The sequence below is a fragment of the Podarcis vaucheri genome (genome assembly GCF_965113315.1).
Source record: "Podarcis vaucheri genome assembly, chromosome: 1".
NCBI lineage: Eukaryota > Metazoa > Chordata > Lepidosauria > Squamata > Lacertidae > Podarcis > Podarcis vaucheri.
Genome location: NC_138759.1, coordinates 3,870,557 through 3,897,380, shown reverse-complemented (window position 1 = coordinate 3,897,380; position 26,824 = coordinate 3,870,557). Strand labels below are relative to the sequence as shown.

The window sequence follows — 26,824 nt, the reverse complement described above, 5'->3', positions numbered from 1 at the left end:
CAGTTTGGCTAACTCCGCGTAGCTCATCATTTTCGTTTGCCACTCCGCAATAGTAGGAATTTCTTGTAGTTTCCAATTTGGGGCAAGCATATTTCTTGCCGCTGCTGTGGTGTGGCATACAAAAAAAGTATTTGGTTCACTTTCTTAATTTCCTTCCCCATCAAACCCAGCAAGAAGGCTTCTGGTTTTTTGGGAAAGGTGTATTTAAATATTTTCTTAAGTTCATTATAAATTAGTTCCCAAACGTTCTTAACTTTGTGACAAGTCCATCACATGTGATAAAAGTCACTGTCGGCCTCCTTGCATTTCCAACATTTTTTGTCCTTTAGCTGGGTGAGGAAATTCATGTCTACTGTGGAGTTCAGTCCCACACAGGCTATCTGCACAGTCTTCCCTGGAGCAAAGCCAGGGGGCTGAGAGCTTGGTGTGACTCTGGGTTGCCATCCCAGTTCAGGCAGAGGCCTCGCTAGGTGTCTGCAGACTTCTCCAAGCCTCAGTTGCTCAACTGTGTAATAATCAAATGCCGAGAGTGGGTGTGAATATGTGATGCATTGCACAACCCTTTTTGCTGGTGCATAAGTGCAGCTAAGAATAATCAGGTTGCCTCCCCCCCCCCCATCTGCCAGCATGTAGTGTTTTGTGGACTGGCAGATATTTCTGACTTAGTCTTTTGATCTCAGAACTGGCTAGCAAGCACTGTCTCTGCTATCTGCTCCAGGTGATATTCCCATGGCAGCAGGGTTGAGCAGGAGATTCGCCACCCAAGTGTGGCCAGACCGGAATGCTTTGCAGTTCAGTGGCCCCTGCCTGTACGTATCAAGCAGAGGCAGAATGAATTGTGTGCAGAAGCAGACAGAAAGCTGGTATACAGTATTGGTTGGGAGGCTGAGCTAGGAACCAAGAAGCCCATTCTTCAAATCCCCACTCTAGCAAGAACTCATGTGTCACTTTTACCAAGGTTAGGGCTAACCAGGGTAAGATGCTTGTTAACAACCCTGGTTAAGGGGGGGGGGAACCTAGTTAGCCTTATGTGCAATTAACAGTGCAATGCTCACCATGGCGAAGACCAAGGAGGTTAATTTGTGCTCCAAAGAGGAAAAGGCTGGGAGAAGAAGTGTGCTGCTTAACCGTGGATTAGCAGGCGTACTAGGTGTCTGTCTTGGATGCTTTAGTTGATATTCCTGCACTGTACGGGGTTGGACTACATGACCCTCAGGGTCCCTTCCAACTCTACAATTTTATGATTCTGTGTGTCTGCCACTCCTGAAATGTCTTAATGGCTGCTGCTCAGACAGTTCAAGAGTCAAATCCTGCTTGCTTGCTTGCTTGCTGGATCTGGAGGGCTGCTTAGTTGTTAGTGTTAAATCAGAAGATACCTTCTTTTCATGTTACATTTTGGCTAAGCTGCTAGGATTTTTCAAATCATTTCTGGATGGCTAGGCCAGAGACCTAGATTTGCTTTTGTTGCCTCTGGCTGTCAGAGACAGGAGTTTGCCTGCATTTAAGATTCTTAACAGAAAGACCCGGTGGTTGTCAGGCTCAATATGGAAAAGTTAGAAGAAAGATTCTTCTCCGTTGGGCTCTTTTTTTAAAAGCTACATATGCAATTTATCTTTTGGTAACCAGGCTGTTGAGAATGGCATAGTATACAGTATTTGTATCTGTTCCACTTGTGCAGCAGAACCTACACCCCTACGCTTTGTGCGCCCCCTAAAGCTGTTCTAGGGGTTCTCCTACTCTCCGGAGCAGATAGGGGGAGGGCAAGGGGGGGAGAGGGGAGAAAGTCCCCTTGCACTAGTGGTAATCCTTGCACTGACAGAACAATTTAGTAGAATACCACCCTTTTTATTATTATTATTATTATTATTATTACTATTATTATTATTCATTTAATTTTTATCCCACCCTTCATCCAAGGATTACAGGGCAGTTTACAGTATAAAAACTTAAAAATATATAACATAGTAACAAACAAAAACAATATGCCCCCACAGTTTAAAAAGGCCATAGATTGTTTAATTAGCCAAATAAATCTTGATTCCCACCCACCCTCTTTTAGGACTCACACAATTAAATACGTGTGCAGGGCGGGCAGGGGGCAGGAAGACAGAAGCCCCCTTGTGGGCTAGTATCACTTGTAGACTTATTTGCAAGGCCAACTTGAAGAGAAGTAGTTGTTGTTTTAATTCGTTTACTTAGCTAATCAAAATTGAAATCTAGGTGTTTCACACTGGGTATTAGTTGCCCTGCTGTAGTGTACAACAGTGTTTGTGCAATCATATTGGTGAAAAGCTATACAAAGGACCTACTTCTGGGTGGAGCTGAGGCAGCAGTCGGGTACAATTCTCTGGCGTTTGACTAAGCATCTGTTGCATAATGGCTTTGGGTTCGCTCCAAGCATTTCAGTGCTGTATGCACATGGCAGTGGCATGGTTTGTGCAAAGTTTGCAACTCTGCAGCTTATATGCCCTCTTGAAAGATTTTTGTGTGCCACAATGCAACTATAATCCCTCTCGGGTTGGGAAGTCACCACTCCCTGCCCCACATTGGGATCTTTCCATGACTCCAGCTCACCCCATGAAAGCAATTGTGCTCAGGAAGGAAGAGGAAAGTGAAAGGAAAAGAGCAGCCATTGGAAGATGGTAAGAATGAGAAAGATGGAAGCTTAGATGAGAGAAGTGAGCATAGGGAACATTTCTGCTTGGGAATAATCTTGCCTTTTTATCAGATTGTAGTAGAAATTTACATTTGCCCACTTACCTTCCTGGAAAATGTGCAATCTTGCAGGCGTAAGATAACCCCACAAATAAGTTTTAGCTTACAAAAAAGGACTAAGCCACCATGTGTACCCGTGTCACTCGTGTGTGAAGCCTTTAAAAGTTTCTTCACCATCAGAGGCAACCAGCTTATTAAAGCCCTGCAACACAGCTGCAGCCGAGGGCAGCCTTCCTCAACCAAATGCCCTCCAGTTGTTTAGGAGCACAACTCCCACCGGCCAACTCTCCTCAGCCCCGGGCTGGTGGAAGTTGCAGCCCAAGACGTCTGGAAAGCTTGGCTTAGAGTGGGAGGGAGAGCTCAGTTCTGTTAATCATCTAATGCTCATTCGCCACTGGGCTTTGCTGCCAAACTTGTTCCTCTTCCACCAGCCATGCCCAGCAGGCAGTTATGTAAGGGACCTGAATTCAGATTGCTGGATTTGGGCATTGGCCCCTGCAGGTCTCAGAAAGATAAAGCCTTTCTCTACTCTGCGCAGCTCTTGACGTCAACAAACTACCTGTTGAGGCCTGCAGCTTGCTAGGTGGCAACTAGGTCAGGAGCTACCTGATTATTTTGCCGGAGGGCAAAGTAAGACTCCCGTCAAGGGCTTCTGCACAAAGACAGGCATGACTTTTGAAAAATTGCAATGCCATAAAAGAGACGGTGTGGGCTTGGATGTGGCAAAGTGGGGCCAGCGGAGGCCAAGGTGGGACCCTCTCTCACTAGGTAGCGCACCTGCTTTGCAAATGGGTGTGGATGTCCTAGGCTTAGTTTCTAGCATCTCTGCTGGTGGGGCTGGGAAACATCTCAGCCAGATCCCTCCTAGAGCTGTTGTTGGGCAGAGAAAGTTGTGTTGAACTGTTGTTCTGATTCAGCTTCATGGGGTCAGGTCACCGACTCTCCTTGAGCTTCTCAGGGAAAAGGTTCAGCTTCAGCCCATACACCTCTCAATGTGGGGCTTAAAGGCTGTTGCTTTGTCACGCTGGAAGTGTAGAATCCCTACTAATCCCACACCTGAGACACTTAGGTGGCTCAGTGCCTTACGTTGGCTGTCTCCATCCTTGCAACAGCCTTGCATGCTCTGTCTCCATCACTCCTGTTCTGTAAGCAGGGAGCTGCAGGGGTTGGGGGAGAGGGAGACAGAGACTTTGCTCAAGGCTGCAGAATTAGGTCTTGCTAAAGAAAAGAGGAAATCCCAGGACCGGTCAACGCATTTTGGTGTGCTCCCCACCCCCGCCAGTTAATTTGTATGGAGTACAATTAGAGATGGAGAAGTCTGTCAGTTTCAGTTTCTCAGTTTTCTTTTCTTCGATTCAGTTCTCCACATTGCTGCATTAGTTTGCTATATTTTTAATGAGAATTTCTTAGCATTTCAGTGCACATGTCTCCTAATACACACATGTTTAGATATAGTTTTGCTTTGATATATGTAATTATGCAAGCAGTTTCTCCAGCACATTTCTGTGCGTTGTTTCCTGCAATAAATGCATTTTCTACATACTTCCTCCTAATGGGCACATTTCTGTATAGGCTTTTCACTTCAAGAATGGCATCACTGAATTTGGGGAAGTGCAAATTTCAAAAGAGAGCCGCATTTCTGTTTGCTTTACTGTTTTGGGAAGTGCAGATTAGATAGGCTCACGTTACACTGCAGACCAGATGGCGTTCCGCCCCTACTTTCCTTATTCCTAGGTGAGATCCCCTGGGAAGTTCCCGTCTCCTCCTTTCAACCACCTCCCATTGATTTCAGCATGAGATTCTGCCGAAGAGCTGTTCTGTCCAGAAAGCCAGCCAGTAAGTATTTTTATTGGGTCCATGGCTCAGAGGAACTCAGGAAGCTGCTTTATTCTGAGTCAGACCATTTGGTCCATCTAGCTCAGTCTTGTCTGCACGGGCCGACAGCAGCTCTCCAGAGTTTCCAGATGGTGGATATTACCAGCCTCTCTGGATTGAACCCGGGACCTTCTGTATTCCAAGCGGATGTGCTACCACTGAGCTGTGACCCTTCTCCTGTGGCTCAGATCTACCTGCCCTCCACTCCAGAATTCTTAAGCAATTCTACAGGGATCAAATGGTGTGTTATTCTCCCTTCCCACCCCAACAGTTTTTTTCTGGGCTGGATGGGAGACGGAGGCTCTGCGGTTGGGGAAGACTGGTGTGGAGGGTGAAAAATATTCCATGTGTGTCAGCCCATAGTCTTTGCCAGCTTAGCAGGCTTTGTTGTCCAGGCCTTCAATTTCGAGGTACAGTAGTACCTCGGGTTACATACACTTCAGGTTACATACGCTTCAGATTACACACTCCACTAACCCAGAAATAGTGCTTCAGGTTAAGAACTTTGCTTCAGGATGAGAACAGAAATTGTGGTCCGGCGCGGCAGCAGCAGGAGGCCCCATTAGCTAAAGTGGTGCTTCAGGTTAAGAACAGTTTCAGGTTAAGAACGGACCTCCGGAACGAATCAAGTACTTAACCCGAGGTACCACCGTACTCAGGGCTCGGTCCCGCCACTTGACCTCGACCCAAGGCAGGAGCTGGATGTCTTCCTTTCCAAACATGGCTGGTCTCTGTAAACTGAATGTCACCTGAGAAGGGTTGTGCTGCTTGGAGCCAGTTGATATTCATGCAACTTTTCTCTCTCTCTCCCACTCCTTTGATTTTCTAACCATATTCCTAGTTCAGTCTAGGAGATGCTTGTGCGCTCTCTCTCTCTCTCTCTCTCTCTCTTTCTCTCTCTCTCTCTCTCTCTCTCTCTCTCTCTCCCCTGCTCTGTCTTCCTCTCCTTCCTGGCCTGGTGTGTTGTGCTGTTTTCAGCTGGCCTTGAAAGTGCTGGAATTGTACATTGGAAAAAGGCAGTCTGGAGTCTGGTGGAGCACCTCCGTGCACCGTGTTGGGTGCTTTGCATGTGGAAGGTTTGATACATGGCACCTTCCAGTTAAAAGGGCCAGGTTGTAGGTGATGAAGACCCTGGAGAGCTGCTGGCAGCCAGAAGGGGCTGTGCTGGGCTAGGGGGTTTGATGTGGTGTGAAGGCAGCTTCATATCACATAGATTGTGCTAGACTAGTGCAACAAGCGATGGGCCAGAAGACAGTGTTTGGGAAGAAATGCAGGAAATAGCACAGTGTAGGATAGAAATGGTTCGGAGGAGAAAAATCTGCCTTGTCTAGACATGCCCAGCCATCTGGCTGTATCTGCTGGAGAACTGAACTTCTGGAACTGCTAGATGAATTGTTGATGGTCCCCCAAAGCAGAGCCTGTTCTGTTCCTCACCCTCTTCCCACATGGCTGGCTTCGTTCTCCTTTGCCAAGTTGAACTAGCTGTGTTCTAGGATTTTGTACTTCCGCTTGGGATCATTTCCCCCTTTTCTTAAGTTTTGTCTTTTGTTATTGATTTGTATTTCATGTCAGTTTTAGCAGTTATTCTGAGTCACCTGGGCAGCTCCTGCTTGGGCTGAAAGGCAGGACGGAAGTGTTTCTTTCTCCTCCTCTCGTTAACCTTCAGTTGGAATTTGCACCACCCTGAAAGTCTCTTATGGTTTAGGTGGGTTTTTTTTTGTTGTTTGCTGTCATTAACTCAAGAAGACAAACCTGTTTGGGTAGTGTGCAAATCTTGCAGAAGGTCAAGAATTTGGTTCCTGTTCTTCTGTGCCTTCTTAAATAAAATTCTGGTCTGCAGTTCCAGAGCAGCGGTGGGGAGAAGTTGGATCTGAATCTGCTGGTAGATCTTGGGGTGGTTTGCAGTAGATCACCAATGATTTCTACACATTTTTCATAGGTTTTCCCATGTTTCCCGTCCACACTGGTGGCGACGCTTGCAAGAATGTTCCTGTGCTGTGTTCTCTGCTGCCTCCCTTCACTCACTGTCTTCCACTACCATTTCCCATTCTGGGAATTTCTGTACCTGAGGATGTGAGCATTAAAATAAATCATCATCATTATTTTTTACACCCAAAGTGCAAAAGATCAGAGGTTACCAGGCTTTATTTATCAAGCTCCCCAACAAGCAGCGCAGAGACTTAACCCTTTGGGGCGGGGCCGGAGGTGGGGACAGCGTGCATTTCTGTTTGGTGAGGGTTTTTGTTTTGTTTTAACACCTGTGGATACCAGTTCCTGGGGAGCACAAATGGGGAGAGGGCTGCTATTGTGCCCTGGTCCTGCTCACGGATTTGCCCTCTGTGGGAAACAGGTCCTGACAGGCAGGGGCGAACAAAAGCTAACCGACATCTGGGGCGGGGCAAACCATTGGCTGCGCATGCATGATGCCGATATGTACGACGCATGTGCCATATGTAGCGACGCCACACATGCGGCGTATGTAAACCAGCACCGCTCGAGCACTGTACGGACAGTGGCAGGATTCTCTGCTCACGGCAGCAGCCGCGAATGGAGGATCCTCCACATGTGGCTGCGGTGGCACGATGGCTGCTCGCGCTGCCGTGCCTGGGGGTGGTGGGGTGAGTACCCCGTGGGGTGCCTTTTTGTCACCCCCCCAGACATGGCACCTGGGGTGCACCGCCCCCCCTTGTGATGCCAATGCTGACAGGATTATGCCCTTGGACTATTCCATCAGGGCTCTCCTTAAGGTCCTAATTGAATTGCATTTGCCCTCTTCTATTTGAATGACTCCTACAGATACCTTACTATATTTTTATGGCTGCTATTTTAAAATTGTTATTGCTTGCTAAATATGCTATTTTAGTTTCTTTTTTTAAAAAAGCTTTTTCGCTTCTTCTGTAAATTAATTTGGTCTGTGACAGGAAAAGCCTATGTAAGTATTTCCAATAAATACATAAATAAATAGGACCTGGGACCACCTGCATGGTCCTCCTACAGTATTGTGCCTAGCAACCATTAGGAGCCTAATCCTCCATGAATCTGCCTAAATCCTCTTTTGAAGCCCTCCTTGCCAGAGTGAATTCCATAGATGATGAGGATGATTTTATGATTTGAATCCCCGCCCATCTGACTGGCTTGTCTCAGCCACCTGGGTTGCACAGTTATTTATCTCCTTGACATCTGTTGGGAAGGTGGGTGTGACTACCAAGATGGCCCTCTGCCTGGTTCCCTGTAACCTCGCTTCTTGCAGAGAGGGACCCGCCAGAAGGCCCTTGGAGCTGGACCTCAGTGTCCGGGCTGGATGATGGGGCTGGAGATGCTCCTTCAGGTGTACTGGGCCAAGGCCATTTAAGGATGCTCTGCCTTCAAATTAATGAATGCTAAAATGTTGTGGTTATATAAAGTAAGGGATTACAGCTGTTAAAGATTAAGTAAGAGTAAAGAAAAGGGAAAAAATCAGATAAAATTAAGGGGAAGGATTTGCTGAAATAATTTTGGGAATTGGAATGCAGAAAGGGGAGGTATGGGGAAGTCGATAAAGTAAGTTTAAGGGGAAAAAAGGAGTGTTTGTTCGTTATTGTATGTATATTTTTGTAATGTGTGTGTTGTACGTCTTTTTAAAATTTGTGAAAACTTAATATTTATAAGAAAAAGGATGCTCTGCCTTCACATTCGGAGTCAGCAGTGCTTCAGAATACCAGTTTCTGGACACTTCAGGAGGGGAGAAAGTTCTCTTGTGTTCGAATCCTGCTTGCTGGTTTCCCACTGAGGCATCTGGTCAGCCACTGTGAGAACAGGATGCTGGACTAGATGGGCTGTTGGCCTGATCCAGTTTTTTCTTATGTTCTTACGTTTAACTAGAGTCATACCTTGGGTTACAGACGCTTCGGGTTGCACGATTTCGGGTTGCGCACTCCTCCGAACCCAGAAGTACCGGAACGGTTACTTCTGGGTTTCGACGCTTTGCACATGCACAGAGGCACTAAATCGCGCTTTGCGCAGAAGTGCCAAATCTCAACCCACGCATGCGCAGATGCGGTGCTGCGGATTGCGAACGTGCTTCCCGCACGGATCATGTTCGCAACCCGAGCATCCACTGTATAGTTTAACCCTGTATGAAACCCTCAAGCAGGACTTGAGTGCGCATCAGTCCCCACCATAATCTTGAAATATACATTTGCGGTTTGGGGGAGAGGAAGCAAAATAATGGTCTTTTCCCCCTGTTTGCCTTTTCCCCTCCCCTTCCCACGGGTGTGTGTGTTGTTGCTGTTCCTGCTGCTGCTGTTGTTTCTTTCCTTGAAAAGGAGCAGGGGTGCCAGTTCCAAGAGACAGATCCCTTTAAGGGTGGCGAGTCTGTAAAGTCTCTGTTTCAGCTGTGTTTTGTGAAAAGCCCAAACGCCCTTCGTGGAGATAATAATGGAGCCTGTCACAGCTCTGTCTCTCCGAGCTCCAGCTGGGGTGGTTAGGGCACAGAATCCACAATAGCCTCTGGCAGAGCTTTAAAAATGAAAAGAACTACAGCTACAAAGGCCGCCAGGGCTCCCTTTTCCCCCCTGGCAGCCGTCGCTGGCTTCATATTTGCTTAACTTGTGGGCACCAAACGCCCAGATGAGTAAGGGAATACCAGTGGGTGGTGAATGACAGCATCTTGGAAATAGTTCCAGGGTGGCCAGCACTGCGCCTTTTCGCTCAGTGGCCGTGCAGGGCAGGGGAAGGGAGCAGAAGGCGCCACAGGCCAGATTTTGGCCAGGGCTGGGAGTGGGTACTAATCTGGAGGGGTGTGTTCCAGCAGCAGGGGAGCCTCCAGCCTGCCCAACTGTTCTAGGCAAGCCTTGGGAGATCCTCGTTGAGGTGTTTCAACACAGGAGGGTCTGTGCAGAGCTAGAGCCAGTGTTAGAAACTAGCTAGGTGCCAGGCATGTTTTGCAAGTTGGCACAGGTCCTGTTGTGACCACGTGGAGATCTCTGGAAGCCAGGTTGGCGCCTAGGGAAAGCAAAATTTCACTGAGAGAAGGATCTGAAATATTTCCTTTGAAGCTTGAATTTGTTTTATTCTGGAGTGTTTTATTTGTTGTCTTAATGTGTTGTAAACTGCTTTGAGATTTGTTCTTTAAAATATAAAGCGTTATAGAAATGAAATGAAAAACAGCAACAACAAATCCCTAGGTTTAAGGTGCCGTTTGGCAATTAGATGGTATATTTGAGTTTCTAACACTGGTTAGAGCAGGTTTCCTTTTTTAAGCATGCATTTTATTGATTCTCAGTGTACAGGAAAATAAACAAACAGTACAAAACACGGAGTGCAGATTATCTTTCACAAAACGCAGTTACAGTGCCACACAGAGTTACATCTTATCCAGGAATCAGATCTCTCCTTAATGGTACATGTGTCACAGGCAGTTCATTTAAGGCGGCAAACTTATTAACATAAGCGAGAAACATAAACCAGGTATTCTCAAACTTGCCTTCTTAACCTGACCTCTAACCACCCTGCTATGCTGAGCTAACCTCTCCGGTAACGCCATTTCCCAGACTCTGGCGAAACGGTTTTGTATCGTAAGCCCTAATTGAGCTGCAAATTCCACCCTAGCAGCCACCAATAAAAACGTTGTCAAATCCTTAAAATAACCTCCAGATTGATTTCATTTCCTAATGCGAGGAGAGCCAGTAAGTCCCGAGTTGGTTTCTGGGGACTAAAGGAATGTAGAAAGGGGGGGGGGGTTATATTGAGTCAGGTCATGTGCTCCATCTAACTTAGTATTGCCCACACTGACCGGCAGTGGCTCTCTGGGTTTTCAGACAAGGACCTCTCCTAGCCTTACCTGCAGATGCTGGGAATGGAACATAGCACCTTCTGCCCACAAAAACAGGTGCTCCACCAGAGGGGGGGGGAGTAAATGAGGGTGTAGGGCAGGCACAGGGAACTTGTGGCCCTCCAGCGCCCCTTCTCCCTTGGCTGTGTGCTGTGGGGTGGCTTGACCCAAGCGCTCCTTGTAAGCTGGAGGCCATGAGCTTCTGCTCACTGCCCAGCCGACTGGACGCTTGCTTGGAGTCTGCGTTCCAAAAGCAGCCTTGCTTCTCAATCTTGAAGCGAAGGTGGGGCAAAAGAGAGGCAAGTTCGTAGCCCTCGTGGTTTTGTGAAGATGTGTGAGCTACAGAGGAGACAAGGCCATCCATAAGGCCATTTTTCTGCTGCTCCAGAGAAGCGGACACGGAGCAATGGATCCAAACTACAAGAAAGAAGATTCCACCTAAACATTAGAAAGAACTTCCTGACAGTAAGAGCTGTTCGACAGTGGAATTTGCTGCCAAGGAGTGTGGTGGAGTCCCCTCCTTTGGAGGTCTTTAAGCAGAGGCTTGACAACCATATGTCAGAAGTGCTCTGATGGTGTTTCCTGCTTGGCAGGGGGTTGGACTCGATGGCCCTTGTGGTCTCTTCCAACTCTATGATTCTGTGATTCTATGATTCTATAACTTTGCTTCTCTAAGATAAAAGCAAATTCTGAACACGGAATTGGTCTCTACAGCCACAGCAGGCGCTGTAACTGTCCAGCGGTTTGACTTCACCCCCGAAGGCACACTCTTCCATATTGTCTCCCGAGACAGACAAATGGCAACCATCAGAAAAAATGCAAACCAATTTATTATGTATTCTACCCTGAAAATAGAGGGCACAGAAACAGAAGAAGAAGAGGAGGAGTTTGGATTTGATATCCCGTTTTATCACTACCCGAAGGAGTCTCAAAGCGGCTAACAATCTCCTTTCCCTTCCTTCCCCACAACAAACACTCTGTGGGGTGAGTGGGGCTGAGAGACTTCAAAGAAGTGTGACTGGCCCAAGGTCACCCAGCAGCTGCATGTGGAGGAGCGGGGAAGCAAACCTGGTTCACCAGATAATGAGTCTGGGGCAGGGAGCGGCAGCAGAGGGTCCCTAGAAGCAGAGAATCATAGTCATAGGGGGCTGAAGGAAGGTGATGGGAAGAGGGGTGCAAGCCAGCAGAAGAATTAAGCAAAATGGGAAGCTGTGTAAATGTGCTTCATTTATTCAGGAGACTGAAGCTGGGTTTGCATCTACAGTCGTACCTTGGTTCTCAAATGCCTTGGTACTCGAACGTTTTGGCTCCCGAACGCCGAAAACCCAGAAGTGCCGAATTTTTCCGTGTATAAGACGCCCCCATGTATAAGACGACCCCTATTTTTTGAGTCCCAAATTAAGAAATAAATGATTGCAACATTCCGTGTATCAGACGACCCCCAATTTCAAACTTAAAAATTTTGGGGGAAATATGGTCTTATACATGGAAAAATACGGCAAGTGTTCTGGTTTTCGAATGTTCTGTGGAACCCGAACGCCCAATGTGACTTCTGTGGCTTCTGTGGCTTTTAGTTGAGTGCAGGAATCTCCTGCAGCCAATCAGAAGCTGTGCCTTGGTTTTCGAACATTTTCGGAAGTCAAACGGACTTCCAGAATGAATTACGTTCGAGAACCAAGGTATGACTATATATAATTTAAATCAAAAGGGAGGAAATGGAATTTAGCTGCAAGCTGAGCTGGAGATGATGCTTTTTTATAATAAATTTTATTCAAAATTATAACAAAACATATTTTCCAAAAATATATCCTTATTCCCCCCCCCATTTTTCCTCCCCCCATAAAACCCATCCCCCCACCCCACTCCCCGACTTCCCTCAGGTCCAGTCTTTGGTTTCTCCAATAATGCTATTTTCTGCATGTTACAGAGTTGTATAGATCCTCCATCTGTTTAGCTTATTCTTATCAGTAAAAAAAAAATTGTGAGTGTTTATTCAAAACCTGCCAAGGAGTCCAAAGAGATGATGCTTCAATGCTCCTGGGCAGGCCTGCACAACTTCTAATTGGCCAGGGCCAGCAGACATTCACTATGGTCTAGCAGGGGCTCCTCACACTATTTGGGCTGGTGGATTCAGGTTGTACAGTGGTGCCTCGCGAGACGAAATTAATTCGTTCCGCGAGCTTTTTCGTCTAGCAAATTTTTCGTCTTGCGAAGCACGGTGTCGGAAAAGTTTTGGAAAAGCTTCAAAAATCACCAAAAACCTCAAAAAAGGCTACCACACCGCGTTCTATGAGTTGCTCCTCGAAGTCAAGTCGCAACTGTATTAACGGTGTTAAGAAAAAGGAAACAAACTTGCAAGACGTTTTCGTCTTGCGAAGCAAGCCCATAGGGAAATTCGTCTTGCAAAGCAGCTCAAAAACCGCAAAACCCTTTTGTCTAGCGAGTTTTTCGTCTTGCAAGGCATTTGTCTTGCGGGGCACCACTGTATAGGCCTGGCAATGGGGTGTCTTGTGCTGATAGCCAGTGTGGTATAGTGTCAGGCTAGGACTTGGGAGACCAGGGTTCGAATCCCCACTCAACCATGAAGGTCACTGGGTGACCTTGGACCAGTCGCTGCCCCTCAGCCTAACCTCCTTCGCAGGATTGTTTGTGGGGATTGAATGAGGAGGGGGAGAACCATGTATGCCACTCCGAGCTCCTGGGAGAAAAAGGAGGGATATAGATGCAAATAATAGTAGTAGGAGTAATAATAATAATAATAATAATAATAAGGAATGTGCACTGTCTTCCTAATACTTGAAAGGACCATGGCTCCATCTACCCTGGACCCACTACAGTATATTCTGCAAACAGTAATGGATGCTAAAGGTAGGCAAGTCAGTCGGCAAATTGAGGGAGAATGTTTGCGTATCAGTGGTGAGCTGAGCAATCAAAAAAAGGGGCAGGTGGAGAGCTCACACCCGGAGGGCAGAATACAGTGCTGCCTCGCAAGACGAAAAGAATCCGTTCTGTGATTCTCTTCGTCTAGCGGTTTTTTCGTCTTGCGAAGCAAGCCCATTGACGGATTAGCGCTATTAGCGCTTTTAGCAGCTTTTAGCGGCTTATCTGCTGATCGGATCAGCTGATAAGCGGCTTAGCGGCTTAGAAAAAGGGGGGGGGAGGAAAAATACCCAGCAGGAACTCGCAAGACATTGTCATCTTGCGAAGCAAGCCCATAGGAAATTCGTTTTGCGAAGCACCTCCAAAACGAAAAACCCTTTCGTCTAGCGAGTTTTCCGTCTTGCGAGGCATTCGTCTTGCGGGGCACCACTGTATACAGTTGGAGGGGGAGGCTGTTGATCCTCACCATCTGATTTCAGTGTCCCCCCATTTTCCTACAAATGGGGCGGGGGGGGGTCTGCTCTGTTTTATGGACCCTGGGATCCCACCAGGATTATGCCCTAAACCTGCCAGCCCAAGCTAGAATCATAGAATCATAGAATCATAGAGTTGGAAGAGACCACAAGGGCCATCGAGTCCAACCCCCTGCCAAGCAGGAAACACCATCAGAGCACTCCTGACATATGGTTGTCAAGCCTCTGCTTAAAGACCTCCAAAGTAGGAGACTCCACCACACTCCTTGGCAGCAAATTCCACTGTCGAACAGCTCTTACTGTCAGGAAGTTCTTCCTAATGTTTAGGTGGAATCTTCTTTCTTGTAGTTTGGATCCATTGCTCCGTGTCCGCTTCTCTGGAGCAGTAGAAAACAACCTTTCTCCCTCCTCTATGTGACATCCTTTTATATATTTGAACATGGCTATCATATCACCCCTTAACCTCCTCTTCTCCAGGCTAAACATGCCCAGCTCCCTTAGCCGTTCCTCATAAGGCATCGTTTCCAGGCCTTTGACCATTTTGGTTGCCCTCCTCTGGACACGTTCCAGTTTGTCAGTGTCCTTCTTGAATTGTGGTGCCCAGAACTGGACAAGAAGGACACTTGTAGCTTGTAGCTTTGCTGTTATCTGTAGCTGTAGAGCAGGCTCCTTGCAATCCTTTGATTTAATTTTATTCTTCCTTTTTTTGGTAATGTTTTATGTGTGTTTTTTTCACTCTTTTATCACTTGCAAAGGACTGAATGTACCCGGGTTTGGCACAGATATCATGTGCTTCCTGCAGGCAAGGAAGGAAGCAGCTGTCTTCCTGGATTTAGGGTCATCCTCGTCGTCCTTTCACCCTGCTGAGCAGTCAGGGAGGCAGTGTGGGATGCAGAAGGGGGGTGGGGGGCTATGACCCAGAAGGCCAGGCTCGGATGTCGAGAGGGGCAGAAGGAAGACAAGAGCAGGAAGGTGCAAGCAGCGGGGGGAGTAGGGAAATAAGACTCTTCTGCATCATTTTTCAACTGAGAGCACATTTGCAAAGCTAAGCAGAGTCCGGTGTGGTTTCAAATTGGATGGGGGACCACATGTTGAGATTCCTGCATTGCAAGGGCTTGGACTAGATGATGCTCTGGATCCCTTCCAACTCTACAATTCTGTGATTCTATGAAAATCTCAGCAAACTTATTACAAACAGAAAAAAACAGAGCAGCAGATTAAAGGATGCATACCAACAAGCTAATAAGCCAGCAGAGAGCTATAAAGGTAAAGGGACCCCTGACCATTAGGTTAAGTCGTGACCGACTCTGGGGTTGCGGTGCTCATCTCGCTTTATTGACCGAGGGAGCCAGCGTACAGCTTCCAGGTCGTATGGCCAGCAGGACTAAGCTGCTTCTGGCGAACCAGAGCAGCGCATGGAAACGCCGTTTACCTTCCTGCCGGAGCGGTACCTATTTATCTACTTGCACTTTGACGTGCTTTCGAACTTCTAGGTTAGCAGGAGCTGGGATAGAGCAACGGGAGCTTACTCTGTCACGGGGATTCGAACCGCCGGCCTTCTGATCGGCAAGCCCTAGGCTCTATGGTTTAACCCACAGCGCCATCCACGTCTCTAGCGGAGAGCTAGATTGGCTCTAAAGGCCATCCAAGATAAATGAGCAGCAGGAAGGTCAAAAGTCAGAATCTTGCTGGAAGGGAAACGTTTTCTAAGTGATGGTGCAAGACCTGTAAATAAAGAGATGTTGCAATCTCATGGGGCAGGGAGTTCCATGGGCTGGATGTCACTACGAATCACCGCTTCACTTGCCTTTTCTATAGTGGCCTTACTTTTTATATGGGTAGCCCCATTTCTGTACGGTATGGACTCGATATCTGCCAGGGAGGTCTATAACAGTGAGAGCATAATGTGGTTGTTCATGTGTAGCCACTGTTCTGAGTACAGTGCAACCACATCTTACGCACGGATTTGGTTCCAAAGGCTCCACACTTAAATGAAAACGCGTACTCTAACCACCTCCATGCGAGCATCCCAGGCACTGGCTCTGGAAGATTAGGGATGTTCACGCAAGATTTCACAGGAACTTGGACAGCTCCATGAGATCTCGCAAGAGCATCCCAGGACCAGTGTGCCGACAAGGCCTTGCCCCCACAAGCAAGAAGGAGAGCTTAAAAGCTCTTTCTGTGCCAGGAAAACCCAGAGCAAAAAGAGCTTTTAAGCTCTCTGCCTTGCTTGCATTTAACTTGTGAAGTTTTAACCAGCTGGCCTTTAACTGCATATGGTTGAAATCACACAAGTTAAATGCACCTAAGATGCACTTGTACTATAGTTGTGGCTTGACGGCCAAAGATTTAAGCAATGAGGGGCTTGGGCGTGTCCTACAATGTTTTCCTGCTCCCTGGCTGCTCATCCCTGCCTCCTTCATCTTTCTAGGTAGCAGTTTCCCCAAATGATGCACATTCTGACACACAAGCCTCTTGGTTTAACACACTGATTTACATTCCTTTGCACTCTGCTTAAATCTGCTGTCATTCTGTTTTTTCCTAGGCCAGAAATGTGCACAGCGGAGAGTTGGCTGCAGTAAAAATTATCAAGTTAGAACCAGGTGAGCTCTTCCTTTCTTTTCTCTTCTTTTTTTTAAAAAAAATTCATTTGTGATGGATTTGTTTCCCTGACAGCCTGCCTATCACACTCTTAGTCCACAGTGCTCTGGGTAGCTTTCCCTTTACCCCCCAGTTTATCCCCACAACAGCCCTGTGAAGAAGGCTAGGACGGCAGGGGTTTGAACCTGCTTCTCCCTCATCCATCTCCACCGTTCCACAATACTGTGCCACACAATGAGGCTGGTTGGACTGAGGGGCTTTGTCTCGACCAAGCCAGCTCAAGGAACTCTTGGCTCAGTAGGTAAAGGGACCCCTGACCATTAAGTCCAGTCATGGCCGACTCTGGGGTTGCAGCGCTCATCTCGCTTTATTGACCGAGGGAGCCGGCGTCCAGCTTCCGGGTCATGTGGCCAGCAGGACTAAGCCGCTTCTGGCGAACCAGAGCAGCGCAAGGAAAAGCCGTTTACCTTCCCGCCAGAGTGGTACCTACTTATCTACTTGCATTTTGACGTGCTTTCGAACTGCTAGGTTGGCAGGAGCAGGGACCGAGCAACGGGAGCTCACCCCGTCGCGGGGATTCGAACCGCTGACCTTCTGATCGGCAAGTCCTAGGCTCTGTGGTTTAACCCACAGCTCTTGGCTCAGTAGGTAGCTGAACCCAATAACATGCTCAGGTAACAACATACATCTATCAGTTCGTTTGCTCCATCATCCTGGCTCTTTGTGGCTGTCAGATAGACTGAGTTCTCTCTGCCTGCCTCTCTGTCTCTGTCTCACAGCAAGACTTTGTAGTAGCAGTCCATTCTATTCCTATGAAAAGAGGTATGAAAGATCAGGTTCTCAAAGAGGTCTTTTGATTCTTAATTCACAGCACAGTCAACAACTTCTGCTTGTTTGGTGTTTATTCTTTGCTAGGTAACAGTCGCAGCTTCATTTGAGCAGGGACTCTTGTTCCTGGGGTGGTTGAATCAATGAATAACAGTACTTCTGAGCATGTGCAGGGCATATCTCCTTCCCCGTTGGGTGGCCCAAACCAGAATACATACGAACTGTGGATTGGAGGATAAAAATTAAGCCAGGGCAGATACCATTTTGGAAGTTAAACACTGACATGTACCGTATTTTTTGCTCTATAAGACTCACTTTTCCCCTCCTAAAAAGTAAGGGGAAATGTGTGTGCGTCTTATGGAGCGAATGCAGGCTGCGCAGCTATGCCAGAATCCAGAACAGCAAAAGGGGTTGCTGCTTTCACTGCGCAGTGATCCCTCTTGCTGTTCTGGCTTCTGAGATTCAGAATATTATTTTTCTTGTTTTCCTCCTCCAAAAACTAAGTGCGTCTGGTGGTCTGGTGCGTCTTATAGAGTGAAAAATATGGTAAATGCCTGTGTACAATGCAGAATGCAAGAGCCATTCCTTATATCTTGAGTTGCTTTGGCATGCATTGCCGGTGACTGGGTCTTGCTGTGTAGGGAACTGTGCACTTTTCATATTAGGTCTCCCGGGATCTCTGGTGAAACGGCTGGGAGATTCTGGTATTTTAAGATCAAAAGAGGTGTCTTAGAATACGTTCCAGCTATTGGGTGGTGAGCACCCGCCCACCTTCGGTTTCTTGTTGTCTTCCAGTATTTCCTAATCGCATAAGTGGAAGAAGCTCTGTGCGGTTCATAGCCATCGACATTGTCTAATCGTAATCGTCGTCTGTCCCCCCGCCATCAAATATGCCTTGATTTCATTTTGTGAGGAGGCAGCTACAAACCGCAAAGAAGGACAAGCAGAACAAGAAAATGGATGAAAAATATTAATACAATGACAAAATAATGGTAATAGAGACTTTTGTGATGGATAAAGATATAACGCGATAGGAAAGGTTTTGAGTAAAAATACTGTGAAGGTGAAGGTGGGAAGTCGACTTATGAAACATTGTATTTGATTTGAAGGTTATTGTGAAAACGTTTGGAAAAGAACAATATAATAAAAGAACAATACAATAAAAGAGAGAAAAGTAGGTGTCAGGGGATGATTAGCTGCTTGTGCTTAAAATTGTGCCCCTTCAGAGTTTGTGCGGCCCCACAAACCTCTGTGTGTGACAGAGCTCCTCAGACATGTCTGCTCTAGTCACTAGTAGAGTCTGACAGTGGCTGCCTGCGGAAGCGCTTCCAGCAAAGAAGTTCCTTAACGGAAACGCGTCTCCTGGACTCACTACGTGGCAGCTTCCGGCGAAGCATGGGTCTCCCTGCAGTTGCTTCTGACACCTCCCCGCTATTTTCGCTGGAAGTGTCTCTCACCCCTTTCTCTCCCCTGCTGTTTCCTGCCTGGGCTGCTGCGTCTCTCTCAGCATTACTGAGATCCTCCTCCAGAGACCCCTCGCTCCCCCTCCTTGTCCCTGCTTTAGCTGCTGACTCTCTCCCAGTCTCTGGGAGCCCTACCACCTCCCTTTCCTCTGATGTCAGTTCCCTGACATCCACCTCCCCTCCAGGGCCCCCTTCTCCCCCGCCCCTACTCTCTCCTCTGGGCGGTGAGGAGCTGAAACCCCGAAAAGAATCCTCTTCATCTTCAGACGTCTCGAACATTTCCCTCCATCGGTCTTCGTTCCGACTCGCTGAATCCTCCTCCACCTCGGAATCAGAGAACCCCTCCAACTCTTCTTCTTCGTCGGTGGTGGCGAAGTATTCCCTCCGGAACCTCGCCACTGGCTGGGGTTTACGAGGGAATCTCTGATGAAAAGTTTCAATCAAAACCTCGTCATCTACATCCTCTGCCCTGACCCAGGTGTTTTCCGACTCCGGCTCCCCTTCCCACATTACCAAATACTCTACTTGCTCTCCCTTCCACCTGGAATCGAGAATCTCCGCTACATGGTAGCTGTGTTCTTTTTCCTCCATAGCTGGTCCCCTATTGACCCTCCCCTCTCTGTCCCCTATATACGGTGACAGCAACGACCTGTGGAACACTGGGTGCAACTTCATGTGGTTCGGTAACCGGAGTCTGAAAGCCACTGGGTTGACCTGTTGCGTGACTTCAAATGGGCCCAGTCTTTTGGGTCTTAACTTCTTACAACCTCCTTTAAATGGTAACCCTTGGGTGGACAGCCACACCTGGTCCCCCACCCTAATGCTTTCCCCTTCCCTTCTGGTTTTGTCTGCCTGCCTCTTATATTCCTCCTTCGCCCTGTTTAAATTAAGTTGGAGCTGGCGATGGATCGCTTCCATTTCTTCAACGAACTGTTCTGCGGCTGGAACGCTCCAGTTCTCCCCTTCCCCCCCGGGAAGGCTCGGGGATGACACCCGTGATTAGCCAAAAAAGGGCTCATCCCCGTGGACACGTTCTCTGCATTGTTGTAGGCAAATTCTGCCAACGCCAGCTTCTCCACCCAATCATTCTCTCTGTCATTCACATAACACCTCAAATATTGCTGGAGGACACCATTAGCTCTTTCCGCCTGCCCGTTGGTTTCTGGATGACGGGCAGTAGAGAAATTCACCTCTACATGCAATAAGCTCATGAGCTTCCTCCAGAACCTGGAAGTAAATTGTTTCCCTCGGTCAGAAACCACCCTCAAGGGGGCGCCATGCAGCCTAAACACATTTTCCACAAACAATTTAGCGGTTTCTTCCGCTGTGACCGCATGTGAGCAGGCTATAAAGTGGGCCATCTTGGTTAACAGGTCTACCACAACCATGATGGCTGTTTTCCCTTTGGACCTGGGCAGATCAGTCATGAAATCTATTGCCACTGCCTCCCATGGCCTTTCCGGCGTGGGTAGTGGTTCTAATAAACCTGCCGGTGCCCGCCTCTCCCCCTTGGCTCGTTGGCATCGGTCACACCCTCTCACATATTCCCGCACATCTTCCCTGACCTTGGGCCACCAGAATTCCCTGGTAACCAGCCACATGGTTTTGTGTTGCCCAAAATGCCCTGCTGTGGGGCTATCGTGCAGTTGCTTGAGTACCTTTTCCCTCAATTCCCCTTCAGGTATGTATAACGCTCCCTTGTAGTACAACGCCCCATCTCTCTCCTCAAAACCCCCGGGTTTCTCTCCCTCCCTCCTGAGACCCCTGAGTTTGTCCTGGGCGTATTCATCCTGCACCGTTCCCTCTACCAGTTCCCTTTGCCCCACCAATGCCGCCCCACACACCCAGCGGTCCTCGGGAATGACATGGGTCTCTTCGGGTGCACCCTCTCCCTCCAAATATTCAGGTTTGCGTGAGAGAGCGTCCGCCCTAACGTTCTCCGGGCCTGGTACGTAACAAATCTCAAAGTTAAATTTGGAGAACTCCTGGGCCCATCTCAACTGCCGTTGGTTGAGCACTCGCGCAGTTCTCCAATACTCTAGATTCTTATGGTCCGTGCACACTTGCACCTTCTGTTGTGCACCAATTAGCAGGTGCCTCCATCTCCGGAAGGCCTCATGAATCGCAAGAAGTTCCCGGTCGTACACCGTGTAGTTCCTCTCAGATTTGTTCAGCTTTCGCGAAAAGAAGGCACACGGTCGCCACTCTGACCCCTCCTTCCCCGGCTGCAGAAGAAGCACCGCCCCTATGGCTCTGTCAGAAGCGTCTGTTTCGACCCTCAGCTTTTTTTGTAAATCCACATGTAGAAGTTGTTCATCAGAGGCGAAGGCCCTTTTCAGTTCCTCAAACGCTCGCTCCGCCTCCCCCGTCCAAACAAACTTCTTTTTACTGCTGAGACAGTCCGTGATGGGCGCCGTCAGGTGGGCGAAGTTTCGGATGAACTTACGATAAAAGTTTCCAAACCCTAGGAACCTCTGCACATCCTTCTTGGTCTTGGGTGTTTTCCATTCCAGCACCGCTTGAACCTTGCCGGGGTCCATGGCCAACCCCTTGTCTGACAAGCGGTACCCCAGGAATTCCACCTCCTTGGTATGAAACTGACACTTCTCCAGTTTCACCCACAGTCTGTTGGCTTGCAGCCTGCTCAACACTTCTCTGACGTCTCTCACATGTTGCTCCTCATTCTCCGAATACACCAACACGTCATCTAAGAAGGCCACGCAATTCTTGTAGAGCAAAGGCCCCAGTACATGGTTCATAAAGGCTTGAAAACACGCGGAGCCTGCTTGTAATCCAAAAGGCATAACGAGATATTCAAATGCCCCCAAAGGGGTGAACATGGTGGTCTTCCATTCATCCCCTTTCCTTATACGTATCAGGTTGTACGCCCCCCTTAGGTCCAGCTTTGTAAAAATCTTTCCTTTTCGCACCCTGGTCAAAATATCATCAATCCTGGGCATAGGAAAAGCCGCCGGCTCTGTCACTGCATTTAGGCGCCGAAAGTCACATACCAGCCTCGGCTTGTCCGTGTTTTTTTTATCCACAAAAAACACTGGGCTACCCCCCGCTGCCTTGGACTCTCTGATGAAGCCTCTCTTCAGGTTCTTGTCAATGAACGCTCGCAACTCCTGCATTTCCCTGTCTGACATGGCATACAACTTGCCTACAGGAAGCTGTGCTCCAGGGAGTAAATTGATCTGGCAATCAAAGGGCCTATGCGGGGGTAGTTGGTCAGCTTCCTTCTCGCTGAACACGTCGCTGAGATCAGCATACTGTGGTGGCACCTTCCCCTTCCCCATTACTTCAGTCCCTGCTAGGGTGGCTTGGGCCCCTGCTGACCCCTTTTCCCCCCTGCAGTGTTCTAAGCAATGTGCTGAACCGAAGGAAACCACTCTTTGATGCCAGCCCACCAGCGGATCATGTAAGGCTAGCCAGCTCATTCCCAAAATAATGGGAGCGCCTCCCAAGGTGGCCACATTAAACGCTATCAGTTCTGTGTGCCTTGCCACCCTCATTATCATTGGGACGGTCTGCAAACTAACTCCTCCTCCCAACAGTTCCCTGCCATCGATCGTGGTCACCTGCAGGGGGTTGCTTAAAGGGATAGTCTGTATCTGATGTTCAGCAGCAAACTCCTTGCTCATAAAATTGCAGGAGCTGCCTGAGTCCAACAGCGCCTTTATTTTTAGGGGGTGTCCATTTTGCAGCTCTAGCGACACTTCAATCACTAGAGCAGGTCGAGGAGCTTCTGGCACGGGCACTTTCACTGCTCTTTGGCCTGGCTGCAGTGCCCTGACGTTGGCAACCAGGCGTTGGCTTTTACCTGCTCCATTTCTCCCTGCTCTTCCCCCTCAACTGCTCCCACCATCCCTTGCCATTCCTTCCTCTGGGGGCAGACTCTGGCAAAGTGGCCTGGCTGTTGGCAGAGATAGCATTTCCGGGCTCCCTTTCCCTCCTTCTTCGCCCCCTCACTGGGCTTTGAAACTGCGCGCGCGCGGGCTGTTCCGATTTCCATCGGCTCTGCCGGCGGGAAAGCTGGCTCAGGAATGTCTGGAATGCGTAACTCCTTCCAACGTTCCCCTCTCCCTTCCCGCCTCTCCAAGGCTCTTGCCTCCTGGCGCGCTCCAATGGTCAGCGCAGATTTGGTCAGCTGATCCATAGACACCGCCCTGGGGCTCCTGGCCAGCTCGTCTTTCACAGCTGAAGAAAGACCTTCTTCAAATAGCATCTGAATGGGTGCTGCCGATAAATCCCACCCCAATCTGTGAATCAGCATGGTAAATTCAGTCCAGTACTCACGGACAGATCTGCTTCCCTGCTTGCAAGCCATTAGCTGTCTGCGCACCACCCCTTCCTCAATATCGCTGGAAAACATGATATCCATTGCACGAAAGAATTTCATAGTGTCCTTTAGGATATCGTTGTGCGTTGCCATCAGGGGTCGAACCCAGTCCCGCGCCCCCTTCTCAAGATGCCCAATTACGAAAGCAACTCGCGATTCCTCATCAGGGAACTCATCAAACTGCACATTCAGGGCATATTGCATCTCAGTCCTAAAGGCATGGTAATCCTTGGGGTCCCCCCCAAACTTCTGCACCAATCCTGGTACCTTTCTGGGGAACTGAGTGGTTCTCCCCTTTTGTCAGCATCCTGAGCCCTTCTCTCCTCGAGCCTCGCCGTCTGCAGCGCAAGTTGGACCTCCAGAGCTTGATACCTTTCTTCCAAGCTTGGACCAGCTCCAACCCCTGCCTCTCCGGTTCCGGCTGGGTTGCTCATGATGCTTTCTCCTGCACAGGCAGCGTACAGAGACTGTCAGACTGCTGTCAGGGGATGATTAGCTGCTTGTGCTTAAAATTGTGCCCCTTCAGAGTTTGTGCGGCCCCACAAACCTCTGTGTGTGACAGAGCTCCTCAGACATGTCTGCTCTAGTCACTAGTAGAGTCTGACAGTGGCTGCCTGCGGAAGCGCTTCCAGCAAAGAAGTTCCTTAACGGAAACGCGTCTCCTGGACTCACTACGTGGCAGCTTCCGGCGAAGCATGGGTCTCCCTGCAGTTGCTTCTGACACCTCCCCGCTATTTTCGCTGGAAGTGTCTCTCACCCCTTTCTCTCCCCTGCTGTTTCCTGCCTGGGCTGCTGCGTCTCTCTCAGCATTACTGAGATCCTCCTCCAGAGACCCCTCGCTCCCCCTCCTTGTCCCTGCTTTAGCTGCTGACTCTCTCCCAGTCTCTGGGAGCCCTACCACCTCCCTTTCCTCTGATGTCAGTTCCCTGACAGTAGGCTATACAGCAAAGCTATAAATACTTAGCATTACATACCTTTTGGCAGAAAGCACCTCAAAGCTGAAGTTGTAAAGTGTCATAAAATTTGATATGAGTTATACCAAGAATCATGGGCGATCGCTGTCCTGAACTGTCTCCAAAAATTCAGCTGTGAGAGTGGAGGTTGAATGAGCCCTTCTGACCAGATCACAACACCAGGAGAGACCACCAGATACCCTCAAACTTGTCAGTCTTAGGAAGACCTTTATACCAGCAGTAATCATGGTTGAAAACAAAAACAAAACCCAAAGCCAGGCGAGCCAAAGGCCATTGGTGCATCTTGCAGAAGTGAATTCCATAAGTTAATTATTCATTGTGCAACAAGCAGTATTAAGAAATAAAAATTCCCCCATAAGAGTAATCATGTCTGCAGGAAAAGGACAACGTCGAGCCTCAGAGAGTTCATGCATCCGATGAAACAAGTTCTTTCCACAATAAACAGTTTATATACTGTGGCGAGGATCTCTTTCAGCTCATGTAAACAGGGCTGTGTTAGATGCACCCTTTGTCTGCGAAGCAACTCCTTAGTTCTTTCTTTCTCATTGAAAGGATTTCCTCCTCCACCCTTTCAGCCAAAAGGGGACTCAGAGCTACTTGTGGCCAGCAGTAGCTTCATTGATCTAGGTTGGAGGTGGACCCCCAAGAATCGCCTCCATTGCAGATCTCAGTTTGCAGGCAGGCTGGTCATGGGTGCAGGCAACCCATCCAATATCTTGCGTTCCAAACTTTTTAAGGATTTGAGGCTTAAAAGCAGCACTTTGAATTGGGCTCAGAGATGCGTTGGCAGCCGCTGAAGCTGGTGCAATAGTATTGCTGAGACAGACTGCCTCGGTAGCAAATGAAATGAGAATGCCCCTTAGGCCAGATGTGGGGAACCTTTAACCCTTCAGATGTTGCTGACCCACAACTCCCATCAGCCTCAGCAAGCGTGGCCAGGGACAATAGGAAATGTAGTCTCAGACCACTGGTTGGGCCCCACGACCAGGTCACTTCCTGTTCTAAGATGAATTGCACTAGTCAGCATGCAAAGATATGGTAAAAAAAATGAAGAAATAACGTTCCGAAATGCATGTTTGAGTTAAAGATGGATCCTGAGTCTGAAAAAAATTGAAGGCCAGCGCCTTCCTGTAATGGGGAAGGTCACAAGTCTGTTTGGGCATTAAGCGTTAAGCAAATAATAATTATATGCCATAAATAGTGCTGGGCTTGTCAGTCTTCTGAGCAGCTTGCCTTCCATTAATGGCCTTCTCCTTTTGACAAGATTCTCCCAGGGTTCACCTGGATGCCATTTGGGAATGTCTGCCGTCTTGTGGCTCTGCCCTCTAAGCCGTTGTGAGTGGGGCACAGTCACCAGGTCCTGGGACGGTTCCTCAGGCAACCAGCGCAAGCCAGCTGCCACACATGGGGAGGAAGGAGAGGAGCTTTTGCTCTGTTTGTGGAGCTTCAGCGGTGCCGTCCTGCTCTCCGAGCTGTGGTAGGCCAGAGAAGGACCTGCTCCGCGCCCGTGAAGGAGAAGGCAGGGGACCCTAAACGGGCTTGGCCCAGGATACCTGAAGGAACGTCTCCACCCCCATTGTTCTCCCTGGACACTGAGGTCCAGCACCGAGGGCCTTCTGGCGGTTCCTTCCCTGAGAAAAGCTAAGTTACAGGGAACCAGGCAGAGGGCCTTCTCGGTGGTGGCGCCCGCCCTGTGGAACGCCCTCCCACCAGATGTCAAAGAGAAAAACAACTACCAGACTTTTAGGGGACATTTGAAGGAAGTTTTTAATGTTTAACAGACCACTGTATTTTAATACTTTGTTGGAAGCCACCCAGGGTGGCTGGGGAGACCCAGCCAGATGGGCGGGGTATAAATAATAAATTATTATTATTATTGTTGTTGTTGTTGTTGTTGTTGTTGTTGTTGTTGTTGTTGTTATTCCTGTGGCTATCATTTGTTTCCACTGTTTTTAGTCCTGAACTTTAAATTGTTGTAGCCTGGGGCCTGCTGCTGAAGGATGGGCAATAAATTTCATCGCCATCATAATTGTCACCATCACAGTTTGTCCTGAGCCCACCAACCTTCCCTCCCCCCCCTCCCAAATATAATGTTCAGTTGACCTCTGAGCCAAAAACATCTCCTCCACGCCACCCATTGAATTTCTTTCCTCCGTCTTAGACATTCCCAAGGTCCTCGCCAGATTCCAGGAGAATAAAACTGGTTTTACAGCTGGAATGTTTTGTGAAGTTTCCGTGATTACGGGACAAAATAAAAGCGAGGCCTGTCAGAGAGGCATGTTGTCTTGTCTGCCTCCTCGCAATCCCCCTGCCTGCTGCTACTGCTAAGCTGACTTTTCTGTCTGGTATTTGAGGTTTTGCGTTCAGCTTTTGAGCCATCGCTGCTATTTACAAGTTTCCAGGCCTGCCTTGGAGCCAGGGGTTGCTCTCTTGGTGCCGGGGCTGAGCTGAAGGGCCTGTTTCTCTGCTGCAGGGTTCAGCTGTGGTGACTGTGTGAGAAAAAGAAGCCCTTGCAGGCAGACAGCCTTATTTATCTGCACAAGCCAGCAACTGCTTGCTGCTTTGCTCACTCTCTTGTATGTGGGATTTCAGAACTTCCGTTTTCGGGGTTTGTGGCTTCCAAGCAGACCCAAAGACCTCATATTTAAATAAAGAAACGTGCAGCGTTTTAACTCGAGCAGAGCTGACACAGTTGGATCCTCCTCCGGCTTATTATTTGCACGGCGCCATCGATGTCCAGGTGTTCCTTGCAGAGTTTCATAGGGACATATAAATGCGTCTCTGCCCCCAAGGAGCTTGCAAGATGAAACACACAATGAGAAGGAGAGGTGAACAAAGAGGCACACTGCTCTCGAAGGAAC

The 26,824-nt window shown here is 48.5% G+C and overlaps 1 protein-coding gene across 2 annotated transcripts in view; it reads left to right on the top strand.

Moving 5' to 3' along the window:
- The window catches only part of MAP4K5 (mitogen-activated protein kinase kinase kinase kinase 5), a 107,350-nt gene that overhangs the window by 21,092 nt on the left and 59,434 nt on the right, over positions 1-26,824 (top strand). For both annotated transcript variants that reach the window (XM_082217027.1, XM_082217026.1), the window contains exon 3: positions 16,301-16,358. In XM_082217027.1, the coding sequence (XP_082073153.1) occupies positions 16,301-16,358 (58 nt within the window). The remainder of the gene's footprint in view (positions 1-16,300; positions 16,359-26,824) is intronic.